Here is a 24254-nt window from a genome sequence, read left to right on the forward strand (position 1 = left end):
AATTCAAGTTGCCAGGTACAGTAACCTCATGATAGCATGTAAGTATTTGAAGTTTGAAAGCAATAGCCTTGATACTTCGAGTGGATCGAAACACAAAATTTAACCATATATTAAAAGTTACTAAGTCAAAAAAGGGCCATAATTCCGTAACAATGACAACCAGAGTTATGCAACTTGTCCTTTTACTGTACCCTTATGATAGTTTGTGAGTGTTCCAAGTATGAAAGCAATATCTATGATACTTTAGGGGTAAAGTGACCAAAACATAAATCTTAACCAAATTTTCAATTTTCTAAGTATAAAGGGCCCATAATTCCGTCCAAATGCCAGTCAGAGTTACATAACTTTGCCTGCACCGTCCCCTTATGATAGTTCATAAATCTTGCAAGTATGAAAGCAATAGCTTTGATACTGTAGGAATAAAGTGGACCTAAACACAAAACTTAATCAAATTTTCAATTTTCTAAGTATAAAAAGGGCACATAATTCTGTCAAAATGCCAGTCAGAGTTACATTACTTTGCCTGCACAGTCCCCTTATGATAGTTAGTAAGTGTTGCAAGTATGAAAGCAATAGCTTTGATGCTTAAGGAATAAAATGGACCTAAACACAAAACTTAACCAAAATTGTCAATTTTCTAAGTATAAAAAGGGCACATAATTCTGTCAAAATGCATGCCAGAGTTATCTAACTTTGCCTGCCCAGTCCCCTCATGATAGTAAGTAAGTGTACCAAGTTTGAATGCAATAGCATTGATACTTACTGAGAAAAGTGGAACTAAACGCAAAACTTAACCAAAATTTGCAATTTTTTAAGTATAAAAAGGGCACATAATTCTGTCAAAATGCACGCCAGAGTTATCTAACTTTGCCTGCCTAGTCCCCTCATGATAGTAAGTAAGTGTACCAAGTTTGAATGCAATAGCATTGATACTTTCTGAGAAAAAGTGGACCTAAACGCAAAACTTAACCGGACGCCGACGCCAACGCCAACGCCAACGCCGACGCCGACGCCAAGGTGATGACAATAGCTCATAATTTTTTTTCAAAAAATAGATGAGCTAAAAATCACATGGGAAAATGAAAAAATCCCATGGAAAAGACTATTTAGAAAACATAATGAAAGCAACTGAAATATTATATAAAAACCATCAATATATGTTCTCAAAGATGCATATTATAGCAAACTTTATCTCAAATATGAATATCGTATATTAAAAGGTAGTAAAGTTTGCAAAATTACGGTTCCGCAGTTTTACCCGTGGTCGTTTTGATGTAAAAATAATCAAACCAAGGTCAGAATGTGATATAAGGGAAACCACCCTTGATTATTTTCCATACATTGGAACCGAGTAGTTTCCCTTTGAAAGTTAACTATGGCTGAAGTAGTAATAATATAATTAATTAATAATACAATTCAATAATTCAAATAATTCTTAGCGAAACTCCAGTTTATTTGGAAAGTGTCATCCCCGATAAGCCTGTGCGGACTAATCTGTGACGACACTTTACGCACATGTATAAAGCCCGGTTTTCCCAGAGCGAGGCTAAACTGTATCGTTGTCTATGTATAGGTGTTCGAGCAGACGGACTTCAACAAGAGACACAAGAACCTGAGCATGAAGCCCTTCCATTTCGCCTGCATCCTCAAGCTTTCCAAGGCACAAATCCAAGAAAAGGAGTTCAAGGTGAGACAAACAGTCGACTCAATAGTTGGAAAGACATATTATATGAGTCGTGTTCTGAGAAAACTGGTTATAATGCCTGTGCGTAAAGTGTCGTCCCAGATTAGCCTGTGCAGTCCGCACATGCTAATCAGGGACGACACTTTCCGCTTTTTTTCGTTTAAAGGAAGTCCCTTTTTACCGAAAATTTAGTTAAAGCGGAAAGTGTCGTCCATGATAAGCCTGTGCGGACTGCACAGGCTAATCTGGGACGACACTTCACGCACATGCATAATGTCCAGTTTTCTCAGAACGCGACTCATATATAATACCCCTTGTAATGAAGAAAAGCGGGGCAAACCGGGTTCACCATGAGCGTCTCCTTGTCTGTCCTTATAGGCACAAACTTCTTTGATGAGGTACTCTTACACTTCCAAACTGCAACATGAAAATCACCTGCAATTTCCCTCTGTTCTATTAAGTGTGTCAAACCGGCTAGCTCGGGTGTTTGACCTCTGGACTACAAATAGAGCATCGTGGGTTTGATCCCCTGAACGGCCACTTATAACATAGGGGGTTGGGTCGGGCATGAAATCCTTTCTCTCCCCTTTCCGCTGATTTGAAGTAGGGAAGTTGTCAGTTACTGGCATAATTATATGCAATCAGAACCAGTTGACCCACGGAAGGGTAAGGTTGTTCACGGATCGCCGTGCAACCGTTGAAACACCGACTTCAACAAAAACTAAAATATATATGAAATTATGCATGTGCAGTTTGTGTTAACCTACGTTAGAATCTGCTAAATATTTGCCAATTTTTATGTCCCCCACCACTATAGTGGGGGACGTATTGTTTTGTCTGTTGGTTTGTTTGTGTGTTTGTTTGTGTGTTTGCGTCAAACTTAAACATTTGCCATACTTTTTGCAATATTGAAGATTTGGCATCCATGTGTATCTCATGGAGCTGCACATTTTGCGTGGTGAAAGGTCAAGGTCATCCTTCAAGGTCAAAGGTCAAATATATGGGTCAAAATCATTATTTAATGTACACTTGCAACATGGAAGATAGCAACTTGATATATGGCATGCATGTGTATCTCATGGAGCTGCACATTTCGAGTGGTGAAAGGTGAAGGTCAAGGTCATCCTTCAAGGTCAAAGGTCAAATAAATGGGGACATAGTGTTTCACAAACACATCGCTTGTTACACTTAAGATTGATATTATTACGATAGCTTTCTAGTTTATACAACTTGCGACATCGTGAGTATTCGTCACTACTTCGACAGGTTTTATTTGAAATTGGTCTACCCTGGTTAAAGCACAACTCATTTTGTAATTCTAGTAAATGTACAAACTTAACCTTCATTAATTTTCCGTCAGTTTAAAAACAAGTGTAACAACCCATTTTTCAAAAGCGTTCTTGTAGTTGAGTAAATATTATTTTTTATCGTAAAAAAAAATAACAGTTTGCCAAAAAGTATGTTGGTGCACACGTGCAGTAGAAGGATGCTATAAGAGTGCAGTAGAAGGATGCTATAAGAGTGCAGTAGAAGGATGCTATAAGAGTGCAGTAGAAGGATGCTATAAGAAGACTCCGAGTTAAACAAGTTTGCACTATGATTGTAAGCAATAAATCGTGAATTATGCTATCATAAAATTCTTACTTATGGATAGAACCTTCGTAAACTGCGTTTGGTTAAAAATTAACAGTATTGGTTAGATCTATACGTTCTTTCTATTGACCACTTACATAATTTCGCCTCGCTCGGAGAAAACGGTGTTTAATAAAGTCCACACAGGCTAATCAGGGACGGCAACTTCCGCCTAGACTGAAAAATACCATACAACCAAATAGTGTCGTCCCTGATAAGCCTGTGCGGACTTTTCACGCTTATCTGGGACGTCACTGTACGCACATGCATTAAGTCCCGTTTTCCGAGATTGATGCTTATTTCATTTTCTTCCATGTAGGATGGGCTTATCGACCAACTCTACGAACTATTGCTGGAGCACTTCAACGCGCATGCGCATTCCATCGGCTTTCCAGAATTGGTTTTGCCCGCCATGTTACAGGTATTCTACTAGAACCTTTTAATAATTCGGAAACGTATATTAGGCATCGGAATTTTAAGTTAATACGGCGGATGTCGAGTTTCGTTTTGTCATCATTGCGTCTTGTTAAACGGGAAGTAAGAACACCATATGGCGTCAAGTGGCACTAATACAGCAACATGACAACTTAATTCTCGACAACATGCTATTGTAATTATGTAACCACTCGATACTTAAAGACGTCATAATTATCATGAGGATATGCCGAAAAACATATGCGCATTTAGCTTTCCGTCATGAGAATATTTTAAAGATTCATACGATTTATTTTACTATAGTCTCGTTTAATTCAATAGTGAAGCATACATGAAGTCGCATAACTAGTGGGATCAATTTTGAACAAATCCAATCAATCGTATGAGCACTGTTTATAGATATGGGCCGTGCTCTGTGAAAAGGGGTTGTAATGCATGTGCGTAAAGTATCGTCCCAGTCCACACAGGCTAATAAGGGACGAGACATTACACTTAATCGTAATTTTTGCTAAAAAAGAGACTTTCTTGCAACGAAAAATATGATAAAAGCGGAAAGTGTCGTCCCTGATTTGCCTATGCGGACTTCACAGGCTAATCTGGGACGACACTTTACGCTCATGCATTTAACCCCTTTTTCACAGAGCACGACCCATAGGTATGAAGCGGCAATTTCGTCAGTCTTAAATCTTTTATTTATAACTGTGCTTAAACAATAACTTGAAAATGTAACAAACGCTGTTAAATGAATTTCATAGTCACTTTCACAGTTGCCACTAATGGTCTTTGACTAAAGTTCTATTTTGTTTCTGTAACAAAATCATACTTTTTATGTCCCCCATTCTATTGTTTTTGCCATGTCTGTTTGTTGGTTTGTTTGTTGGTTTGTTTGCGTCAAACTTTAACATTTGCCATAACTTTTGCAATATTGAAGATAGCAACTGGATATTTGGAATGCATGTGTATCTCACGGAGCTGCACATTTTGAGTGGTGAAATGTCAAGGTCATCCTTCAAGGTCAAATGTCAAATATTATTATATGGGGAGACATAGTGTTGCACAAGTACATCTTGTTTAAACGTGAGATTATGCTCAATTATAGTTTTAGTTTGTCTATAAGTGAATTTGCACGTTTAACAATTATTTGTCTGAATATATAGTGTTACCCGTGTGATTATTTTTTTGTCGTAACATCGATCCGATATGTCGACATACCCGCCAAGTGCATTGCACGATAATTTGGATACATAATGCGTGACTATATTCTTACTTCGAAAATGTAATCTTTTTTATGAAAATATAAGTGGCGACGACCATTTGAGAACTAGTAATATTAGTTACACCGTTAGTAACTGACGGTGTATGGGATATACACCATCAGTAATTTAATACCATACTCGAGCAAAAAAGTATGGTATTACACCGTCAGTTACTAACGGTGTAACGATTATATCTCAACCGACTACTCAGGTAGTATGGAAATTACTCTGGGTGTATGGAAAATACTCCATGGGCATGTGACCGTTCTAAGCCAATCGGATTAGGTCATTCTTGTAGGAGTTGAGATATTGTGATATACCGTGCTTTTTGTTCTTTTCATCAAATTGTAGCTGAAAGATTTCCTGAAGAAGTGCAAGGTGGGTAACTTCACGAAGCAGGTGCGCCAGATTGTGGACAAGGTCGAGGAGAACAGCAAGTACATCGTGGCCCGCCGCCGTACCGTCAACATCAGCCTCGCAGACGACAAAGCTATCGTGAGTGCACGAGTACCGAGAGGCACTTGCGCACGTGCGTGCGTGTGTGTGTGTGTGTATTTCGAAGTTTATGAAGTCCTTCCATGTCTGAGGTTGCATTATTCGAGTCGTGTTCTGAGAAAATTGGGCATAATGTTTGTGCGTAAAGTGTCGTCCCAGATAAGCCTTGCAGTCCGCACAGGCTAATCAGGGACGACACTTTCCGCTATTATGACATTTTTCGTTTAAATGAAGTCTTTTATTAGCAAACATCCAATTTAGGCGGAAAGTGTCTTCCCTGATTAGCCTGTGCGGACTGCACAGGCTAATCTGGTACGACACTCAATGCACATGCATTAAGCCCAGTTCTCTTAGAACGCAGCTTATTGGTTTATTTCGAAGTTTATGATGTACCTCCGCACCTTTGACTGCAATATGTGTGAACCCGGAGTGTGGCCCTTTACTCCTACCTAATTAACCCATTAATGCCTAGTGGACTCTCCCATCCTTCTAAATTGGATCATTTTATTTTCAAAATTATGGATGTCTAGTATATTTATTTCTATATCTAGACTATTTCTTACAGAAATTCCTTTAAGCATCATGCGGCGTCTCATGTGGGACTTCGCTGTTTGCCAAGGCCTTTTTCTAGACGCTAGGCATAAATGGGTTAACTTGATTCGCGGAATTTTTGACGAATGTTAAATTGCAGCTGCAATGTCCTTCTTTTAAAATGTGATTGAAAGATTTTCAATTCGTGTGTCTTTGTTTGTGGAGCGGAGCTGGGGTACCCGAAGGACACCCAACCTGTCCGTAATGTTGTTAATCAATCAAATTCACATGCTTGTGGGCACGGGGTTTGAACCATGATCTCGTATGTGCGTATGTGAAAAGCGCGCGTACCAATCTCTTATTTGAAAATAAAATTCTGAATCCTGGAACTACTAAATAAGTACTTTAGCATGATTTATAAAAATGTATGGACATACTGCTTCTTACTCCGAAACAGGGACCTATACAAACATATATGTGAAGGTCCCTGTCCGAAAACATAATCCGCTATATATGCATCAATTTTGTACATGCATCTATACAGTTTATATGATTTTACAAACACGACTACTAACATTCCATTATGAAATTCGGCGACGCATGATCTCATAAAGTCACGTGATATTTCAGGACCAATGGGAACGCGAGTGTGAAACGGCTGGTCCTCCGCTGCACAAGTTCCACGCCACTTGGCGGAAACTGCGAGACCGCGAGCTGATGCATAAGATAGCCGCCAGAGACACGGTGAGTGGGAAAACGTGTCAGTTAGGATTCGGTCTCTTTAAGTACCTGATTTAAATAACCCCATTACACTGCATCTCGGTTCAACAGCTCGTGCGTAGCACTTGGTCTGAGGAAATATTAAGTGCACCCCTTCCGTTTTTACCACTAGATCAAAGGATATCTTCCCTGTAATATTGACCGTAGTATTCTAAACAGAGTTACACAATTATACATTTCCAGCCAATTGACCGTAGTGCAGTCAAGGACTATCTGTAAAATGATCCAACGTCCCGTGACAGTTTTTGTATGCGAGAAAATATACCCATTCTGTAATTATTCCTTTCTTCGTGAAATGGCTCTTAAAAACTTGATATATTTTCTGTACTGTTTTATAAATTGTAATTCGCATGCTCACAAGAATACCCGAGGACATTTAAATACGTGTTTCGTTATTTTTGATTTAAAAGCCAACATAGTGTGTCCGCATATACACAGAAGCCTATGGTTTCCTTCTATGCAATTTTGCATTCCCGACCATTGGGCGTTATCAAGCTCGCAGTCTGTTCAGGTTTTATTCTGTTTGCTGCTCAACCGTATTTAAGTGATGGAAATGAAGCCTTTAAAACTTGAATTTAGGTCTTTTATTAAATTAAACTTTCTATGGGATTAACATGCGTCAAAATACGTATCTAAGGGGTAAAGGGTTAAATACGTATCTAAGTGGTAAAGGGATAAATGCGTATCTAAGTGGTAAAGGGTTAAATACGTATCCAAGTGGTAAAGGAATAAATACGTATCTAAGTGGTAAAGGGTTAAATGCATATCTAAGAGGTAAAGGGTTAACTTCAACAAATTGGGTTTGAAATGAGCCTCGCTCTGGCAAAACTATGCTCAATGCATGTGCGTTAACTCTTTCAGTGCTGGAACCGAATTTTGAAGGCCTTTGCAAACAGTTTGGATCCAGATGAGACGCCACAAAACGTGACGTCTCATCGGGATCGAAACTGTTTGCTATTCTGATAGTATTCTTTGAAAAAAAACGAAGAAAATGCTAATTTTAAAAATTCAGCAGACGACATTTTAGCAGAGGACATATTTCCCAGCATGCAAAGGGTTAAGTGTTTCCCAGATTAGCTTGTACAGTCCGCGCAGGGTAATCAGGTACGACACTTCCCGCCTAATCGGCTATACTTGATTTGCGTTTAGAAGTGACTTCCTTTAAGACGAAATATTCAATAAAAAACGGAAAGTGTAGTCTCCTATTAGCCTGTGCGGAACGAGGCTCACTGTGATTCAAAATAATGTTGTATCTACAGGTCGTTGATACCGAGTTGCCGACCATAAAGCGACAACAGAAGGCTTCGACAGACGAGAAGAAAGAGTTCTCGGCCTTGTTTGATGACGACAGCGAAGAGGAACAGGATCTTACGGACAGGTACGCACGGTGCTCGTTAAGCTTCGGCAACGATCGGTAGTTTACGTCAGTGATCACACCACTTGTCTGGTAATAGTGGCGATGTCTAAAATTCATACAACGGAGCATTCCGGAGATATTATAAGTCGATTTACGATTGTCATCTTATTTGTAACGCCTTTCCATCAATGAATGAAAAATAGCATGCACATTGTAAAGTAAAATTATTGTTGCGAATTATCGTCCAATTGCTCCATTATGGTAGTTAATGTTAGTCGAAGAAGTATGAGCTTCGATTTTATTTGCACAATTAAAAAAAGCAATATTCAAAGATTGTCCCGGCAGTAGGCTATGTTAAATGCGAAAATGCTACATTATTTCCGACATGTCCAGGAAGCGGCTGCGCCAATCGTTATGTAAAACTATTGTAATTCGTTGGACATAAATATGCGCTTATTTCGTGGCTTTACCGATCCACGAATTTAACACAAACACACCGGAAAAAGCAAATTCTTTTTTGTTAAAAATCAGAAATCAATGAATTTACATGTCCAACAAAAACATGAAAAAATAAATAGAGGCTATTTGTTGGATTCGGTGGAATATCGACTTCAATTCACGAGTGATCACGAGTGAATTAAAATCGATATTCCGCCAAATCCAACAAATTTTCTTTTTTTATATATATAATGCTTTTTTCACCGTTTATTTACATTGTAAAAGAGTTTAACTGGAGAATTTCGCTGGAATAATGACATCATTTCGTAAAAAGTGACGTCATTTCACTGTAAAACAACGATAATTGTCAGTGTTATTTTTCAATGTTTTATACAGTGAATTATCGGCTTTTATTAACTGATATTTCTCTAAAAACGACCGGAGAGCTAATAATAAAACACGATATTTCATGCCCACGAAAGTAAATGAGTGTACAGTATTCGCTAAACATCTTGTGGTTTGTGTCTCACGAAAGGTTTCTGCCGCCCGCCGAGAAGAAGAAGTTGCAGAAAGCCAAGGCTGCAGCAGCTAGCAAGACCGCCAAACAGACCGGAAATGTTGATGTAAATGATGACGATGAAGATGATTATAGGTAATGGATGAAGTTATTTATGTATGGTAAATGAAGCTAATTTTCTGTCAGGAAAACTCATATATAATTGTTTATCGCATTGCGTAAGTTGTGTGTGTTTGTGTAATTTCAACTCGATTTAACCCATTTATGCCTAGCGTCTAGAAAAAAGACCTTGGAAAACAGCGTAGACCCAGATGAGACGCCGCATGATGCGGCGTCCCATCAGGGTCTGCGCTGTTTGCGTAAACGAATTTCTGTAAGAAATATTCTAAATATAGAAATAAATATACTAGACATCCCTAATTTTTAAAATAATTTGATCAAATTTAGAAGGATGGGCGAGTCCACTAGGCATAAATGGGTTAAATAAACATGGGATAAAAAAGCCTCATTCAGGGAAAATTGGGCCTAATTCATGTGTGTTAAGTGTCGTCACAGATAAGCCTGTGCAGTCCGCGCAGGCTAATCGGGAACGACCCTTTCCGCTTTTATTGTATTTTCGTTTTAAGGAAGTCTAAACTAAACGAAAATCCAGTTTAGGCAGGAAGTGTCGTCCCTGATTAGCCTGTGCGGACTACAAACGCATATCTAGGATAACTCTTCACGCACCTGCAGTTATCCCAGATTTCCTAGGACGAGGCTTATATCTTAATCGTCTATCGCATTGTGTAAGGTGTTTTGTCGAAGGATTTTATCTCATGGAAATTGCTTTGATTTTGCAACGATATGATAAAATAGTATGCTACTATATGAACCAACATTGATAATTTGGCGGCTTTCAGTGCCGCGCAGTAACTCATTTTGGGAGAGTACGAAGCGAACACTTAACCCATTTATGCCTAGCGTCTAGAAAAAAAGGTTTTGGCAAACAGCGTAGACCCGGATGAGACGCCGCATGATGCGGCGTCTCATCAGGGTCTGCGCTGTTTGCGTAAACGAATTTCTGTAAAAAATATTCTAAATATAGAAATAAATATACTAGACATCCCTAATTTTTTAAATAATTTGATCCAATTTAGAAGGATGGGAGAGTCTATTAGGGTTAAATGGGTTAAATACCAATCAAAGTTTCGTAAGCTAAATATAAAAGATTTTGACAAATAAAAACGTTTGTTGTAAATTGTACTTGTAAGTTTCCATGGGACGATGACCAAACATCATAGATCCGGTATTCTTAACCAAAAACAGAGACATATTTGCCCTCCGGTAGAGTATTGCTAACGTCTTGGTAATTTGCCTGATTTGTTATGTTTGTTTTTTACGTTTGTCCATATAAAGTTTCTTAATGGATACTCTGATCATTATTTCAGATTGAAAAAAGGAACTATCCATCGCATCTTTGACGTCACTTTAAGCACCTGCATTATGCCCAGTTTTCCCAAAACAATGCCGTAATAATCATTGTAGGAGCCTTGAGTATGTAGCCATTGATCAGATCATTATGTCAAGCAAAGAGCAGATTTGAGAACTTTGGATCCGACGACGCATAACTCTTAACTGTTTGTGACGACATACGTTGTTTACATTTCAGCGATTTTGACAGCGATGAGCTGGAGCAACTTGCTGGTTCTGCTGACGACGACGACGATGAAAATGATGATGGGGATGATGATGATGGAGACGAAGGTGCGGTCGATGATGATAGTGATGATGATGATGTTAAAGAGGAAGCTGCTGACGCTGGTGATGATGGCGATGATGATATCCCAGAAGGCGAAGACATTGTCAAAGATTTCTCAATGTCATCTGATGAAGAAGACTAACATTGTTATGACAGAAAAAATCATTGTTAAAAAAATATGTAAAAGAAATAGACAACACGTTATCTTGAATGCAATTAGAATTGGGTAAAACTTCATCAAACATAAAAACTATACAAATAGATGACACAGAATTTTGGTAATAATGCAACATAGTCATGTATAACCATTTCTGATTAAATATTTCAATAAATTAAGGAAAGTCCGTGTTTCGCCAGGACTTAACATATACATCACACCATGTTCACTTGTTATTTTAGTTTCTTTTACTTATTTCGTCATCCTTTGAAATTGTGTGTCTTGCTTTGATAAAACTGGGCATAATGCGTAAAGTGTCGTCTCAAATTAGCCTTTTACTAGATTTTCGGTAAAATGGGACTTCCTCTAAACGAAAAATACCATTAAAGCGGAAAGGGTCGTCCCTGATTAGCCTGTGTGGACTGCACAGGCTAATCTGGGACGACACTTTACGCACATGCATTTCGTCCAATTTTCACAGAACAAGGCACAAATAAACAAGCTCACTGTCATGATTTGGCTCGCCATAAAAGTGCGTTACAAACAAGCGGACTATTCTATTTTAGCAAGTGTTGTGTACCGGTACTTTTTAAATATAATACAGGCCACTATCAAGTAATACAATATTTTTAATTTTGCAAACCAATGACAACGAACAATTTTAAAAAAGAAAATGCTGCAAACATATCTTATCATTGTATTAACAAGTTAGTGTATGCTGTTTTGTCAAATCCGAATTATTTATTATAAAACGTTATATTATGATACTTAAAACGATTTTGTTAGAAGATACTTTGATGTTGCAATGTGGTGTTGTTGTTTTATTTTAACGGTTTCCAACATAGCTAGATAGTTCACCGAAATGGTCATTGCGAACTCGTTAATGATGTTTTTAACTGTAAGTACGACCAATAAAAGATACAATAATCGCGTGTTGTTGATGTTGTAGTTTCTATTGTAGATTTTACAAATATTTTGCGTTCAGTCATAACAGATTGATTAGAGACATCAGTTGTTTTGACATGTTAAGAACAATAAATATCCACCTTTTTGTCATGTTGAAGGATTTTAAATGAACATTCCTACCCTCGATGGCGCAGTGATGAAGTGAATAGTACAAGGGCAGTGGCTTTCTGTGTCTGAAAAAAAAGAACATATGAGTCGTGTTCTGAGAAAACTGGGCTTAATGCATGTGCGTAAAGTGTCGTCCCAGATAAGCCTGTGCAGTCTGCACAGGCTAATCAGGGACGACACTTTCCGCCTTAACTTGATTTTCGGTAAGGAAGAACTTCATTGAAACTAAATATACCATAAAAGCGGAAAGTGTCGTCCCTTTATAAGCCTGTGCGGACTGCACAGGCTACTCTGGGACGACACTTTACGCACATGCATTAAGCCCAGTTTTCTCAGAACGCGGCTCATATGTTTTCTGTTTCTGATAAAACATGGGTTTCTCTGTCTGACCAACCATAGTATTTCTGTTTCCTGTGTCTAACAAACCATAGGTTTTCTGTGTCTGACATGACATAGGTAACAGACAAAGAGAAATTAAATAAGTAATCCAGATTCCGATAAATTCATACCCAGCTTACCAGTAATTCACCTTCATTTTCACACAGTTTTCAGAAAATAATGTGTGCGCATTGCTTAAAATTTAAATTAATTTGTACATTGGCTATAATTATTCAATCTGAACAGTGCCGTATGCGAACACATCGTGTTACGTGTATTGTGCATGTTATATTGGAAAACCTCTGTCCCGAAAAAAAAGGGTATATGTTTGTGTTAATGAAAAGTCTAATTTGTTTAACTATCGGCTAAGTTTTTTTGAAAGAGTGTAAACCAGACTTCGTTATTGAACACAATGAACATTTTATGTTTAGTGTTGCGCTGACGTCATATTGTACTACAAAGCTATGTATTTGATACGTTGCACACCATCTTGTACCATACATATCACCGCAGACCGCTTTTACTTAACCCATTTATGCCTAGTGGACTCTTCCATCCTTCTAAATTGGATCAATTTATTTCCAAAATAAGGAATGTCTAGTATATATCTTTCTATATTTAGAATATTTCTTACAGAAATTCTTTTAAGCAAACAGCGCAGCGCTGTTTGTCAAGGCCTTTTTTCTAGACGCTAGTTATAAATGGGTTAACATAAGTCTGACGAATTGAACGTGCGTGTAAAGTAGCGACGACATATCATATAAACTTACGTGATATCTGAACAAGCCTGTGTTCGGGAATCGATGAAAATGCTACCGTCGTTTATGAACGAACACGTTAATAATAAACTAAAAATAATTTAATATAAAAGTAATGCGTTAGACATATGATTGACGGTACATGTACACGTCTTTAATCAATTAAGGGCTAAACCATGAAGTCTATTAAGAACGATCCAGTTAAAAGTCGGGTACCTGCTAAATTTTTTATACTTACTTACTAAACAATTATGTACGTACTAAATAATTAGAAAGTGCCAACTAATTGAAGCTTTTCGACCGAATGAGTTTGATTTCGTGACGTGTTGACGTTATACTTTCTATGTTTAATTCCAATTTTCGAAAGACGACATTCATCTTTAAATTGATACTAGGCTTGCACAGTCTGATATGAAGAAAGGCTAGAAAAATGCCTTGATAATATGCCGTGTCATAATGGGATCATAGAAGAATTGGATTTAGTGGTTACTCACCTTCACTAGATAGTGCTTGCTGGGAACCGGAAAGACCATTATGGTCACAATATACTAAAAGATTTTCTACACAAATTCAATGTGAAAGCAATAACTTTAACAAAAAATAAAGTCAAACTTTTGCGCATAGACATCCCCATAACCATACCTTTTCTTAAACAGCATTCCAAGCCGCACTGATTTAAACAATAAAAAAAGGGGGGGGGGTCATACATTATGCAAGAAAGAACTCGACGCGAATCAGCGGTCACTGTTTTATGGCCATCTATTTACCGGCTTCGTACCAGTTTAGAAAGGTTTCCCGCCATCGGTCAAAGTCTCATGTAGTCTCATGAAGTCTCCAACCTTCAAGCAAAAGAGTGAATTTCTGTTAAACATCAATGTTTTCCCTACCACATGCACAAGGAAACATTCTAAAATAAAGCCATGGCAAGTGCCCTTACAGAGAATTGTGTCTTCTTACAAATGATGTTCATGTTTTTAGAGAGTATTGCATTGCACTCCAAAATATTTTAGTATATTGTAACCTAAAATACATAAAAGTGTAACGTCAATGTCTTGCTATTAGCCTGTTACTCGTTTCCGTGTTCGAGACGGCGATAGTATGGTATGGGTTTAAAGTAGATCAACTCTGCGCATTAAATTTAACAGCAATTATAGTGTAAGGCTGTTATATAGTTTGCACAAGTCGGGTCGCATATCGTCTTTGTTAACCCATTTATGCCAGTAGACTCGCCCATCCTTCTAAATTTGATCAAATTATTTCAAAAATTAGGGATGACAAGTATATTTATTTCTATATTTAGAATATTTCTTACAGAAATTCGTTTACGCAAACAGCGCAGACCCTGATGGGACGCCGCATCATGCGGCGTCTCATCTGGGTCTACGCTGTTTGCCAATGCTTTTTTTCTTGACGCTAGGCATAAATGGGTTGAAGAGACATGTTTTATAAACATTAGCATAGTTCTCTAAGCCTGATCTTCAATGACGACAGCAGTTCACATTTTCCGACACTTTTATTTAAAAGTTCGCTCTATTAGTTGTTTCTGTTATTGGATAGCAAAGAAGCGTCCGATTGAAGATTATTGTAATGAGATTGAAATGGGTAGCCAAATAAAACGTTCAAGTTTTCCACATCGACCAACGCCAAAGCAACAATGGCAAACGTACGATGACATTATTTCGTTACCACGAGTTGGTCACTAGCCATCGAACAATCTAGTGTGTAGTAGAATGTTATCGCGAGCACCGGGATTCCTCCGTTCCAGAGACGAAACTACTCTGATTGTTTTAGGTTCTAGGTGTGAATCACCTAGTACTCTTCACCGTGGTTAAATGTCAAAATGGCGAACGAATTAAGAATTGGTGGGTTTTGTTTGAGCGGGGAATCGAACTTGCGACCACCGAGTGCAAGCTTTACCAAGGACCACATCACGACCAGAATAACGTGCTTTGAAAAAGCCAACTACTGTGACCGTAGACATCCCGATAAGGAGATTTTTTGTGATATAAATAAAGTAAACCATTGGCTATTGTCGCCCCTGATGACCATACGTTAAATCAATTTGATGTTAAAAAAGCTAAATCCAGCACATTGAGGCCATTATTTATTAAATTATTTTGTGTATCACGAAATCTATCATGTCCATGCTTAGAGTACTGTTTGCGTATGTATATAAATGCACATCGTATTAATTAAATATTATTATTGCTCTAATTCTAGGTGGAAACAAAGGCATTGTGTTCGGCGTATGGCCGTAGTAACGTTGTAGTTTACAGAGAGTCCATATTCTTATTCAAGTTTATAAACCAAAAACTAACCCACATAATCAAAAGCTCGCAAACTAAGAAAATGCAACAAATACAATCGCTCACTTATATCTTGTTATAGACAAAACAACAATACATTGAAGAAAATCAACAGCTTGCTAGTCACTGAGCCCGTTTCAGTCAGAGCTTATATTTCAGCGTTATTTCCATAAGAAATTTCCATTTTCCACATATCATTTGCATTTAAAGGGGCCGTCCAACAGATTGGTAAATTGACAAAATTAAAAAAGTTGTTTTAGATTCGCAAATTTTCGTTTTTAGGAAATAGTAATGCTGACCATTTACCATGCTCTTAAATATCCATTATATTCATCTTTTGACGATTTGAAAATCTGAAAATTATAAAGCGTCGTGCGACGCGAAACGATTAAATAATTTGGTTCTGTTGTTGTAATTATATTTTGGGAAACTACGAGGATTGCTTATATAGGTAAACAATACATCCGCTTTAAGCATGAGCATGGATGGTCGAGTGGTCTAGGCGGGAGACTTTTTACTCCAGGACTCCAGGGGTCAGTGGTTCGAGCCCTGTTGAGGGTTACTTTTTCCTTTGTTTAAATTGTATTCTTGTTTTTTTACTGGAGATGTTTAGGTCAAATGTTTAAATTTATAAATATAAAGCATTTAATGACATGCTTCAATACATGCCAAAATCTGTTGGACGGCCCCTTTAAGAATAAATGTTTAAAGGGGCCTTTTCACAGATTTTGGCATATTTTGAAGTTTGTCGTTAAATGCTTTATATTGATAAATGCAAACATTGGATCTTAAAAGCTCCAGTAAAAAATCAAGAATAAAATTTTAAAAAGTAGCCGGTACCAGGGCTCGAACCAGTGACCCCCGGAGTCCTGGAGTTAGTCTGAAGTAAAAACGCATTAGCCAATCGGCTATTCCGCCGGGTATACACATTTTAAGTATTTTATACGTTATATAAGCAATCTTTGTAGTTCCGTAAATTTAAACGACAACAACAGAACTCTCCAAATTCGTTTCGCGTTGCAACGCTTTATAATTTTTAGGTTTTCAAATCGTCAAAAGATACATATAATGGCTATATTGGACTATAATAAATGTTCAGTAATACTGTTTCCTCACAAATATCATAACTAAAACGAAAATTTGCGAATCTGAAACAACTTTTTTTAATTTTGTCAATTTACCAAACCGTGAAAAGATCCCTTTAAGCGATTGGCATTTAGCATTTTAAATGCGGTTTGTTAATGAAAAGACGAAGAGAGTGGTCAACGGATATGGGACTAAAATAGATTTTTAAAAGTACTCGTTTGAAATCACACATTCAAATATGAAATTCATATTTTACAAATACACACTAAATAAATTGAAATTACAAAATCCAACTAGTTACAACGTAAAAACGGATTTGAACATGATATTGCCACTCCAAAATCAAAACATCAAAACAATTAAAAATGTGTCCGGCGTAATTCAACGAAATGTATTGAAAAATCAATGTGGCGTGATAATTGCTGTCAAATGAAGTGAAAATATTATGCTTATAAACACAAATTAACAAAACATACACATTTTGTGATTTACTGATTTTCTTTATATGATGAATAAAGAAGGCCATGTGTGTTTGTCTTAAAGTTCGCACAGTAAGCCCGTGCATTTTATTAATCAGTTTCTTAAAATTGCCTTAACGAAATGAAAATGATAAGAATGCAGGCGATGGACACATGGCGTTATGTGATTACACTGCGCGATAAGCAACAAATTCCAGTGCTTTGATTTTATGAAGGAAGGGAAGTAATGCACGTAAACACAATAAAAAAGGGAAGTCAATCGTCTTGGTGTATATCGTTAATTGTAAAATAATTTGTTTAAATATAAGCTCCATTAATTTAAATGCAGTTTTAAACTATGTTTAATTCATTTTTAATATGCCTACTTAGTAGGCTTAGAGCATACTAAATAAATATAACATATATAACATATATTAAGGTCGCCGTGGTGTAATGGATATGGTGTCCGCCTTGCGATCGGGAGGTCACGGGTTCGATCCCCACCGTGGGAGCGTTCTTTAGATCTCCCCCAAAGACACCAAGTACTGGTTCTAGGCCCAGGAAACGGACTCGAGAGCGTTTATATAAGCCTAAGGCTTTCGACGCAATCGAGCTAAAAATAAATAGGTTTAAAACTAAATATAACATATGTGTACCATATACCGCACCATACAGCCGAGTTGATATTAAAGTTTACGCCACAATAAAGTATCTGTTTCCATAGTGTAGTGGTTATCACGCTCGCTTCACACGCGAGAGGTCCTGGGTTCGAGCCCCAGTGGAAACATCTCTTTTCTTTGTATTTTTTTTCTTATGTATTTTTTTTATTACCGGCCTAAACTTAAAGCGTTCGACTAACAACATCGGTGCTAAATGTGTTTTATTCCTAGTATTACTTCACATGTTACAATAGAATTGTAAAAACTAATATTTTCAGAGGTAACCAGAGTAAACGACATATTCTACCGAAACAAGTGGACAATTGAATGCATTTATTTTATGAATATTATTTCTAATAAAGAAGTTAAGTCACTGAAATGAATACTTTTTCTTTGAAAGAATTCACGCCGGTCACGCTCGTTCATTCATAATTGCAAAAATCCGAAAATCTGATTAGCGAACTTAAGAGAAATTCCCCCGACTTACTGACTTGAAGGACGACGATAGTTTAGTGTTGAGAAATCTCCACTGGTGTGTGCAGATTTGTTTATACGACATATAGATACCAACGCCGGTCCTGCAACAAATTTAAGTTAAGGCATTCTTCAGCTCATCGGTCTTACAATGTAGCTAGTTGTTGTTTTTTAAACGTTTTCAAACATTTGTTTTCTTTTTTCGTTTTAGATAGCATTTTCCGCATTATTATGTAAACAAAAAAAAGGTTGAATACAGTAGATGATGTTTAAATGATTATGGTGATTATGATTCACGTAAAAACAAGATATGGCTACGTCCATGCCGGGATAGGTCTTTTTCGCCTTGTTATACCCTTAAAGGGACCTTTCCACAGATTTTTGCAAATATTGAAGTTTGTCATTAAATGCTTTATAGTGATAAATGTAAACATTAAATCTCAAAAGCCCCAGTACAAGTCTAGAATAAAATGAAAAATAAAAAAGTAACCCTCAACTGGACTCGAACCACTGACCCCTGGAGAAAAAGCCTAATGCATAGACCACACGGCTATCCGTGCTCATACAATTAGAAATGTATTTTTGTTTACTTTTTCTTAGTGTCAGCAAATATAACGACAACAACATAACTCTCTAAATTATTCAATCGTTTCGCGTTGAAACGCTCTATAATTTTCAGGTTTTTAAATCTTCAAAAGATGCATGTAATGAATATTTTAGAGCATGGTAAATGTTCAGTAATAATGTTCGATCACAAATATGATAACTACAACTATAATGTGCGAATCCGAAACCTTTTTTTTAATTTTGTCAATTTACTAAAAGATGAAGAGTGTTCGGAGTTTCAAAATGGAGACACATATCCGGAACTTGGAACCCATCGGCCAACAGCAGGACACGTATGGCGGTCTGCTTGTTCCGGTTATATTAGAGAAGCTACCGGCAGACATAAAGCGAAACCTGGCCCGAGACCGAGGAGATACTAACTGGCAGCTGTGCGACCCCCGACGCGCTATCTAAAGGGAGCTCAACATATAATGGAAGCCGGAAGTGCATCGTATCCGGAATTTGCCGAGGTCATGAAAACTGCGTCATTATACACAGGGACAAACCACGCTAAGAAGGCTAAATCGACAACAGCTAATCATTGCATTTGAGGAAACAAACATTTTCGTCTCCATTTTGTCACGCGAAACACAAACCTACAGAATGTTCGAAGTATTGCAGCCCTTGCAAGCGAGTAAGTGTAATGAAAAAGGACAAGCTGTGCTACAATTATCTCGGTAAGGTGGCAGGGGATATATCAGTGAAAGGGGGGTCCATATCAGTGAAAGGGGGGTCCATGAAAATTACATATCTTTAGGGTAGGTGTTACCTATGGTCTTTAAAAATCAATTAGGTATTTATAAGATGTATTTCTTGTGTTAGGTTGTAGAAAGAATGTCTCAAAATTTTGGAAAAAAACATTACAACTAGCCACAGCTCCCTAGCAAGGAAATTTTGAATCTTCATAAAGGAGGTTTTCACTTTTGTCGGAAGTCAATATTTCGAGCTGCAGAAACAGAACAAAATTTTGAAGGTAAATTGTGAAAAATCTAAACGTATGGGAGACACTTTTCTAGGCAAATAAACAAAGCACAGGGATGAAATTAGTGAGTAATGTAGCCAAAACTAGGATTGCATTCTGTTTGAATGTTCTGTGCATGCCATGAAATGGGTCAAATTTCTCAATTTTTCATTAAAAATGAGGTGGGTGGGGGGAAAGATCAAGGGCCATAGTTTCACAAGTGAAGAAGCCAGCCTTGTCTTTGGTTGTATTTTCAATGTATATTGCCTATGCTATGACACTGAAACAAAAAGGCTTTCTTGTGTCACTTTCTGTTTTGATGCAATGGATTTGACTGTTTGCGGCCTTTCGGAACTCGAAATTTGGTCAAAAATATATCCCCTGCCCCCTAAGCATCAAGTTTCACTCTGCAAAATGCGTGGTCGTTGTCAGCAGTATCACCGGAAACACCACACGAGTATCTGCAACGCAAGCGGCGATGACAAATCAACACATGAAAACACACCGGAAACATCGTCTTTGAGACCGGAAGCTGCTGTTTTCCACTTTGCTATGAAACACCCACACTCTGGTGTTCTTCTTAAGACGACAATTGCTAGTGTAGGTATCAAGGAGACGGCCGTCGATGCAGCTATCCTCTTCGACGAGGGCTCTCAGAAGTCTTTTATTACGCAGCAGCTGGCAGACCAACTACAACTCCCGGTTGATGGTACGGAAATGTTGAACACTGCGTCAGTCTGTGGAAAAATCCGAGAGTCCGACACGTTGATCGCAGTACAATGTACGCGAAAACAGACGACAACGAAATGATCCCAATGAGCGTCCTGGTTGTTCCAACAATAGCGAAACCCATCGACACAAGCCTCATGTCAGTTGCAGCCACATTTCCCTATCTCCGACGGTTGAATTAGCCCAACAAGTCTCAGTCGATTCAATGCTAGACATTGCCGTTCTGATTGGGGCAGACCACTAATGGGACTTGGTTGAAGACACTGTTATTCGCGGGAACGGTCCTACAGCTGTGGAGTCCAAGCTAGGCTTCCTACTGTCTGGTCCTGTTCATACGGGGACTAAATCAAAAACCACAGGCGAGAGTAACATGTGAACGTGATCAAGAAGAGGTCCGCATCCAGAAAAAGCGCAGCAAGTCCAAGAAACGATCCGCTTCCAAAAAACGAAGTTAATCTGAAGTAGACGGAGCAGGTCCAAGAAAGGGTCGGCTTCAAAGAAGCGCAAGACAGTCTGGAAAACGCAAGAGCAAGTTCAGAAGGCGTCGTTCTGGCAAGGTGGGTGCCGTAATGAAGATGGTGACAAAATTCATCGCCGCAAACGGTACTCAGATGGGCGCTTCCACGCAAGCCTTCTGCAAGTACGTGGCTGCGCACAGCAAACTGAGTGCCGGGTTCTTGAACTTCGTGGTGAGGCGTGTCATCGCCGCTGGTGTGAAGAACGGCATGTTGACCAAGAGTGGTTCCGGCTTCAAGCTGAAGAAAGCCGCAAAGGGAACGAGGCGTGCCAGGAAGGCTAGCAAGCAAGGTGCCCGTAGGAGGAAGGCATCCAAGCTGCCCTGAAATGCACGTGTGCGCACAAGCAATGGTCTGTCCACAAATAGACCTATAACAAAACTATATCCACTTGAGACAAGCAATTCTCAGTAAAAATAGTTTGATACGATAGACATTGGGTACTGTGGTGTGATATCTAATTAACATTGACTTGTCTTATAAAATAGTGTTAATGTTAAGTTAATATTACTATATGTTTTTTCTATTTTTCGCGGCCGGGATGTTGTGATTTGGGCGACATTCACGTTTTAAGACGTCATCATTGTTGTTATTGTTATTTATAATTAGTTTAAACCTATTTATTTAAGCTCGATTGCATAGAAAGTAATTTCTACTTATTTGAAATGCTCTCGAGTCCGTTTCCTGGGCCTATAACCAGTACTTGGTGTCTATATGGGAGATCGAAAGAACGCTCCCACAGCGGGGATCGAACCCGTGACCTCCCGGTCGCTAGGCGGACACCATATCCATTACACCACGGCGATCTTAAAATATCTTTGTTATTTATAATTGTCAGTTGAATATTTAAAACGATAGTAAAAGGTCGAACCTGGATTTAATTACGTTTCTTTCTCACAACCGAAGTACATTTGCATTAACTCTTTCAGTGCTGGAACCAAATTTTGAAGGCCTTTGCAAACAGTTCCAGATGAGACGCCACAGAACGTGGCGTCTCATCAGGATCCGAACTGTTTGCTATTCTGATAGTATTCTTTGAAAAAAAAAATCGAAGAAAATGCTAATTTTAGAAATTCTGCAGACGATATTTTAGCAGACGACAAATTTCCCAGCATGCAAAGGGTTAACAATACGATCGCCGATACACACTACCGCATTAATATCTGCCTGATATAACGTTGCCTGATCTATATTTTTTAATATCATGGTCTACAGGAAGTTCTTATATCAGTTATGTGTGGAGGATGGTCATATTTCTCGGAATCAACTATAAAGTAGATTCTAATCATATTTAGTGAAATCGAATCAAATTCAAAAAAGCAAACAATTTGATAGCTCTACCAAGATTTAATATATTTTAAACACAAAATGCAATACAAACAGCAGATAAAATATTTTACAAATATTCAGCGCGCGTGATCATGACGTCATTATTAACGCTCATTGTCGACCTGAAACGGCTTGAAGTCGCCCGGGGATGAATAGAATCCGATTCATGTCACCCTGGGGTGACTTTAAGCCTACGCTATAGTCACACCCGGGTGACTAGAATCAGCTTCATGTCACCCCAGGGTGACATGAATCGGCTTGAAGTCACCCTAGGGTGACAAGAATCGGCTTCTAGTCACCCCGGGTGACTTGTGGGCCATTTCAGGTCGACAATGACCCAATGAGCATTATTAACCCATCATACGACAAAAGTCATATTCTTTCCCGTTAAAACGGCAGATTTTTAGCGATTTTCTCATTATTTCTTTAAAATCGGGGACGTAGAGGTATGATAAACAGAAAAACAGGTTACTGCCTGATCTTTTTGTAATATATCAGGCTCGGCACGAATAAAATAACGGCTCGGTATTCTAAGCCTTACCTGATATATTGCAAAAAGAACAGGCAGTAACCTGTTATTCTCTATATATATCGGGGTATCCAAAAGTAGATCATGAAAATCGGTGAGTGAAGTATACTTCAAAGTACCCGGGGTACGGGAAAGAAGTACCCGTGGGGAACTTTACCCATTCAGCCAAACTGTTAATGTACACTGGAAATGTTATTACATATGGTATTTATGTTTTTTTTTACAAAACACATTTTATATGTAATTATTCACGTCCGCATATATTAGCGCACCGCAAAAGGAATATAACACGGATATTTTTGTATATCTTTGTCTGTCGCGCTTGCGTGCATTGTAACGTAAAAACTATTAATATGCTTCGAATGATAAACTTAACTTCTTATCTGGTGTCAAATATAAACAGGGAATAGTGTTACAGTAAACTTAACAGCGTGGGTTTTATTTTATCAAAATCGAGAAATGACGTCACGGACCACGTGGTATGACCACACTGTTTTCGTGGGAACTATAACGACATGATGTCAAAATGATGACGTCATTTAGAAAAGAGTGCCTGGCATCCGAATGTAGGCTTTCAAAAGCGGATATCAGCGGTTAAGCAGCAAAATCAACAGTTAAATTCACCATTTAATTTCCCTGTCATTCCCGTATAAAACAATGAAAATTATAAAATAAACAAGCGATGTTTGTGAAAAATTATGTCCCCATATATTTGACCTTGAAGGATGACCTTGACCTTTCACCACTGAAAATGTGAACCTTTATGATATACACATGCATGCCAAATATGAAGTTGCTATCTTCAATATTGCAAATGTGTACATTAAATGAGCGATTTTGACCCATATATTTGACTTTTGACCTTGAAGGATGAACTTGACCTTTGACCACTGAAAATATGCAGCCCCATGAGATACACATGCATGCCAAATATGAAGTTGCTATCTTCAATATTGCAAAAGCTATGGCAAATGTTAAAGTTTGCACAAACAAACAAAGCAACAAACCAACAGACAGGGCAAAAACAATATGTTCCCCACTATAGTTGTGGGGGACATAAAAATTCAGTCAACACACATAATAGAAGAACGTAAATTATGTTTCCTTTTTTATTTTATTTAACAAATGACGTGCGACATTATAACAAAAATAAGATAGCGACAACACTTTAATACGACTGTTACTATGCCGAGTAAAGATAAACTGTATCTCAATGATATCTGGCAATAAAACATTTACTACCTGTAAATCCTTTCATATACATGTACACTAACACACACTAACCGGGCAGATATATTATTGATAAGTCATTATGCGCTCATTCAAATCATACTATTTTACACCACATATATCGCTACGCTACTCCCCTTAA

At 38.0% G+C, this 24254-nt stretch overlaps 1 protein-coding gene and 1 non-coding gene across 2 annotated transcripts in view; both read left to right on the forward strand.

The window, feature by feature from the left end:
- LOC127880882 (nucleolar complex protein 2 homolog) overlaps positions 1-11949 on the forward strand; it is a 192257-nt gene extending 180308 nt beyond the window's left edge. Inside the window, exons 13-19 of the mRNA XM_052428359.1 lie at positions 1574-1687; positions 3636-3737; positions 5359-5502; positions 6664-6777; positions 8073-8191; positions 9144-9260; positions 10774-11949. Of these exons, the coding sequence (XP_052284319.1) occupies positions 1574-1687; positions 3636-3737; positions 5359-5502; positions 6664-6777; positions 8073-8191; positions 9144-9260; positions 10774-11005 (942 nt within the window). The 3' untranslated portion in view covers positions 11006-11949. The remainder of the gene's footprint in view (positions 1-1573; positions 1688-3635; positions 3738-5358; positions 5503-6663; positions 6778-8072; positions 8192-9143; positions 9261-10773) is intronic.
- Positions 11950-17794: 5845 nt separating this feature from the next.
- On the forward strand, positions 17795-17867 carry Trnav-cac (transfer RNA valine (anticodon CAC)). The gene has a single exon. It is a non-coding gene; the product is annotated as a tRNA-Val (tRNA).
- The last annotated feature ends 6387 nt before the right edge of the window (positions 17868-24254 follow it).

This window comes from Dreissena polymorpha, chromosome 5 (assembly GCF_020536995.1).
Source record: "Dreissena polymorpha isolate Duluth1 chromosome 5, UMN_Dpol_1.0, whole genome shotgun sequence".
Classification (NCBI taxonomy): domain Eukaryota; kingdom Metazoa; phylum Mollusca; class Bivalvia; order Myida; family Dreissenidae; genus Dreissena; species Dreissena polymorpha.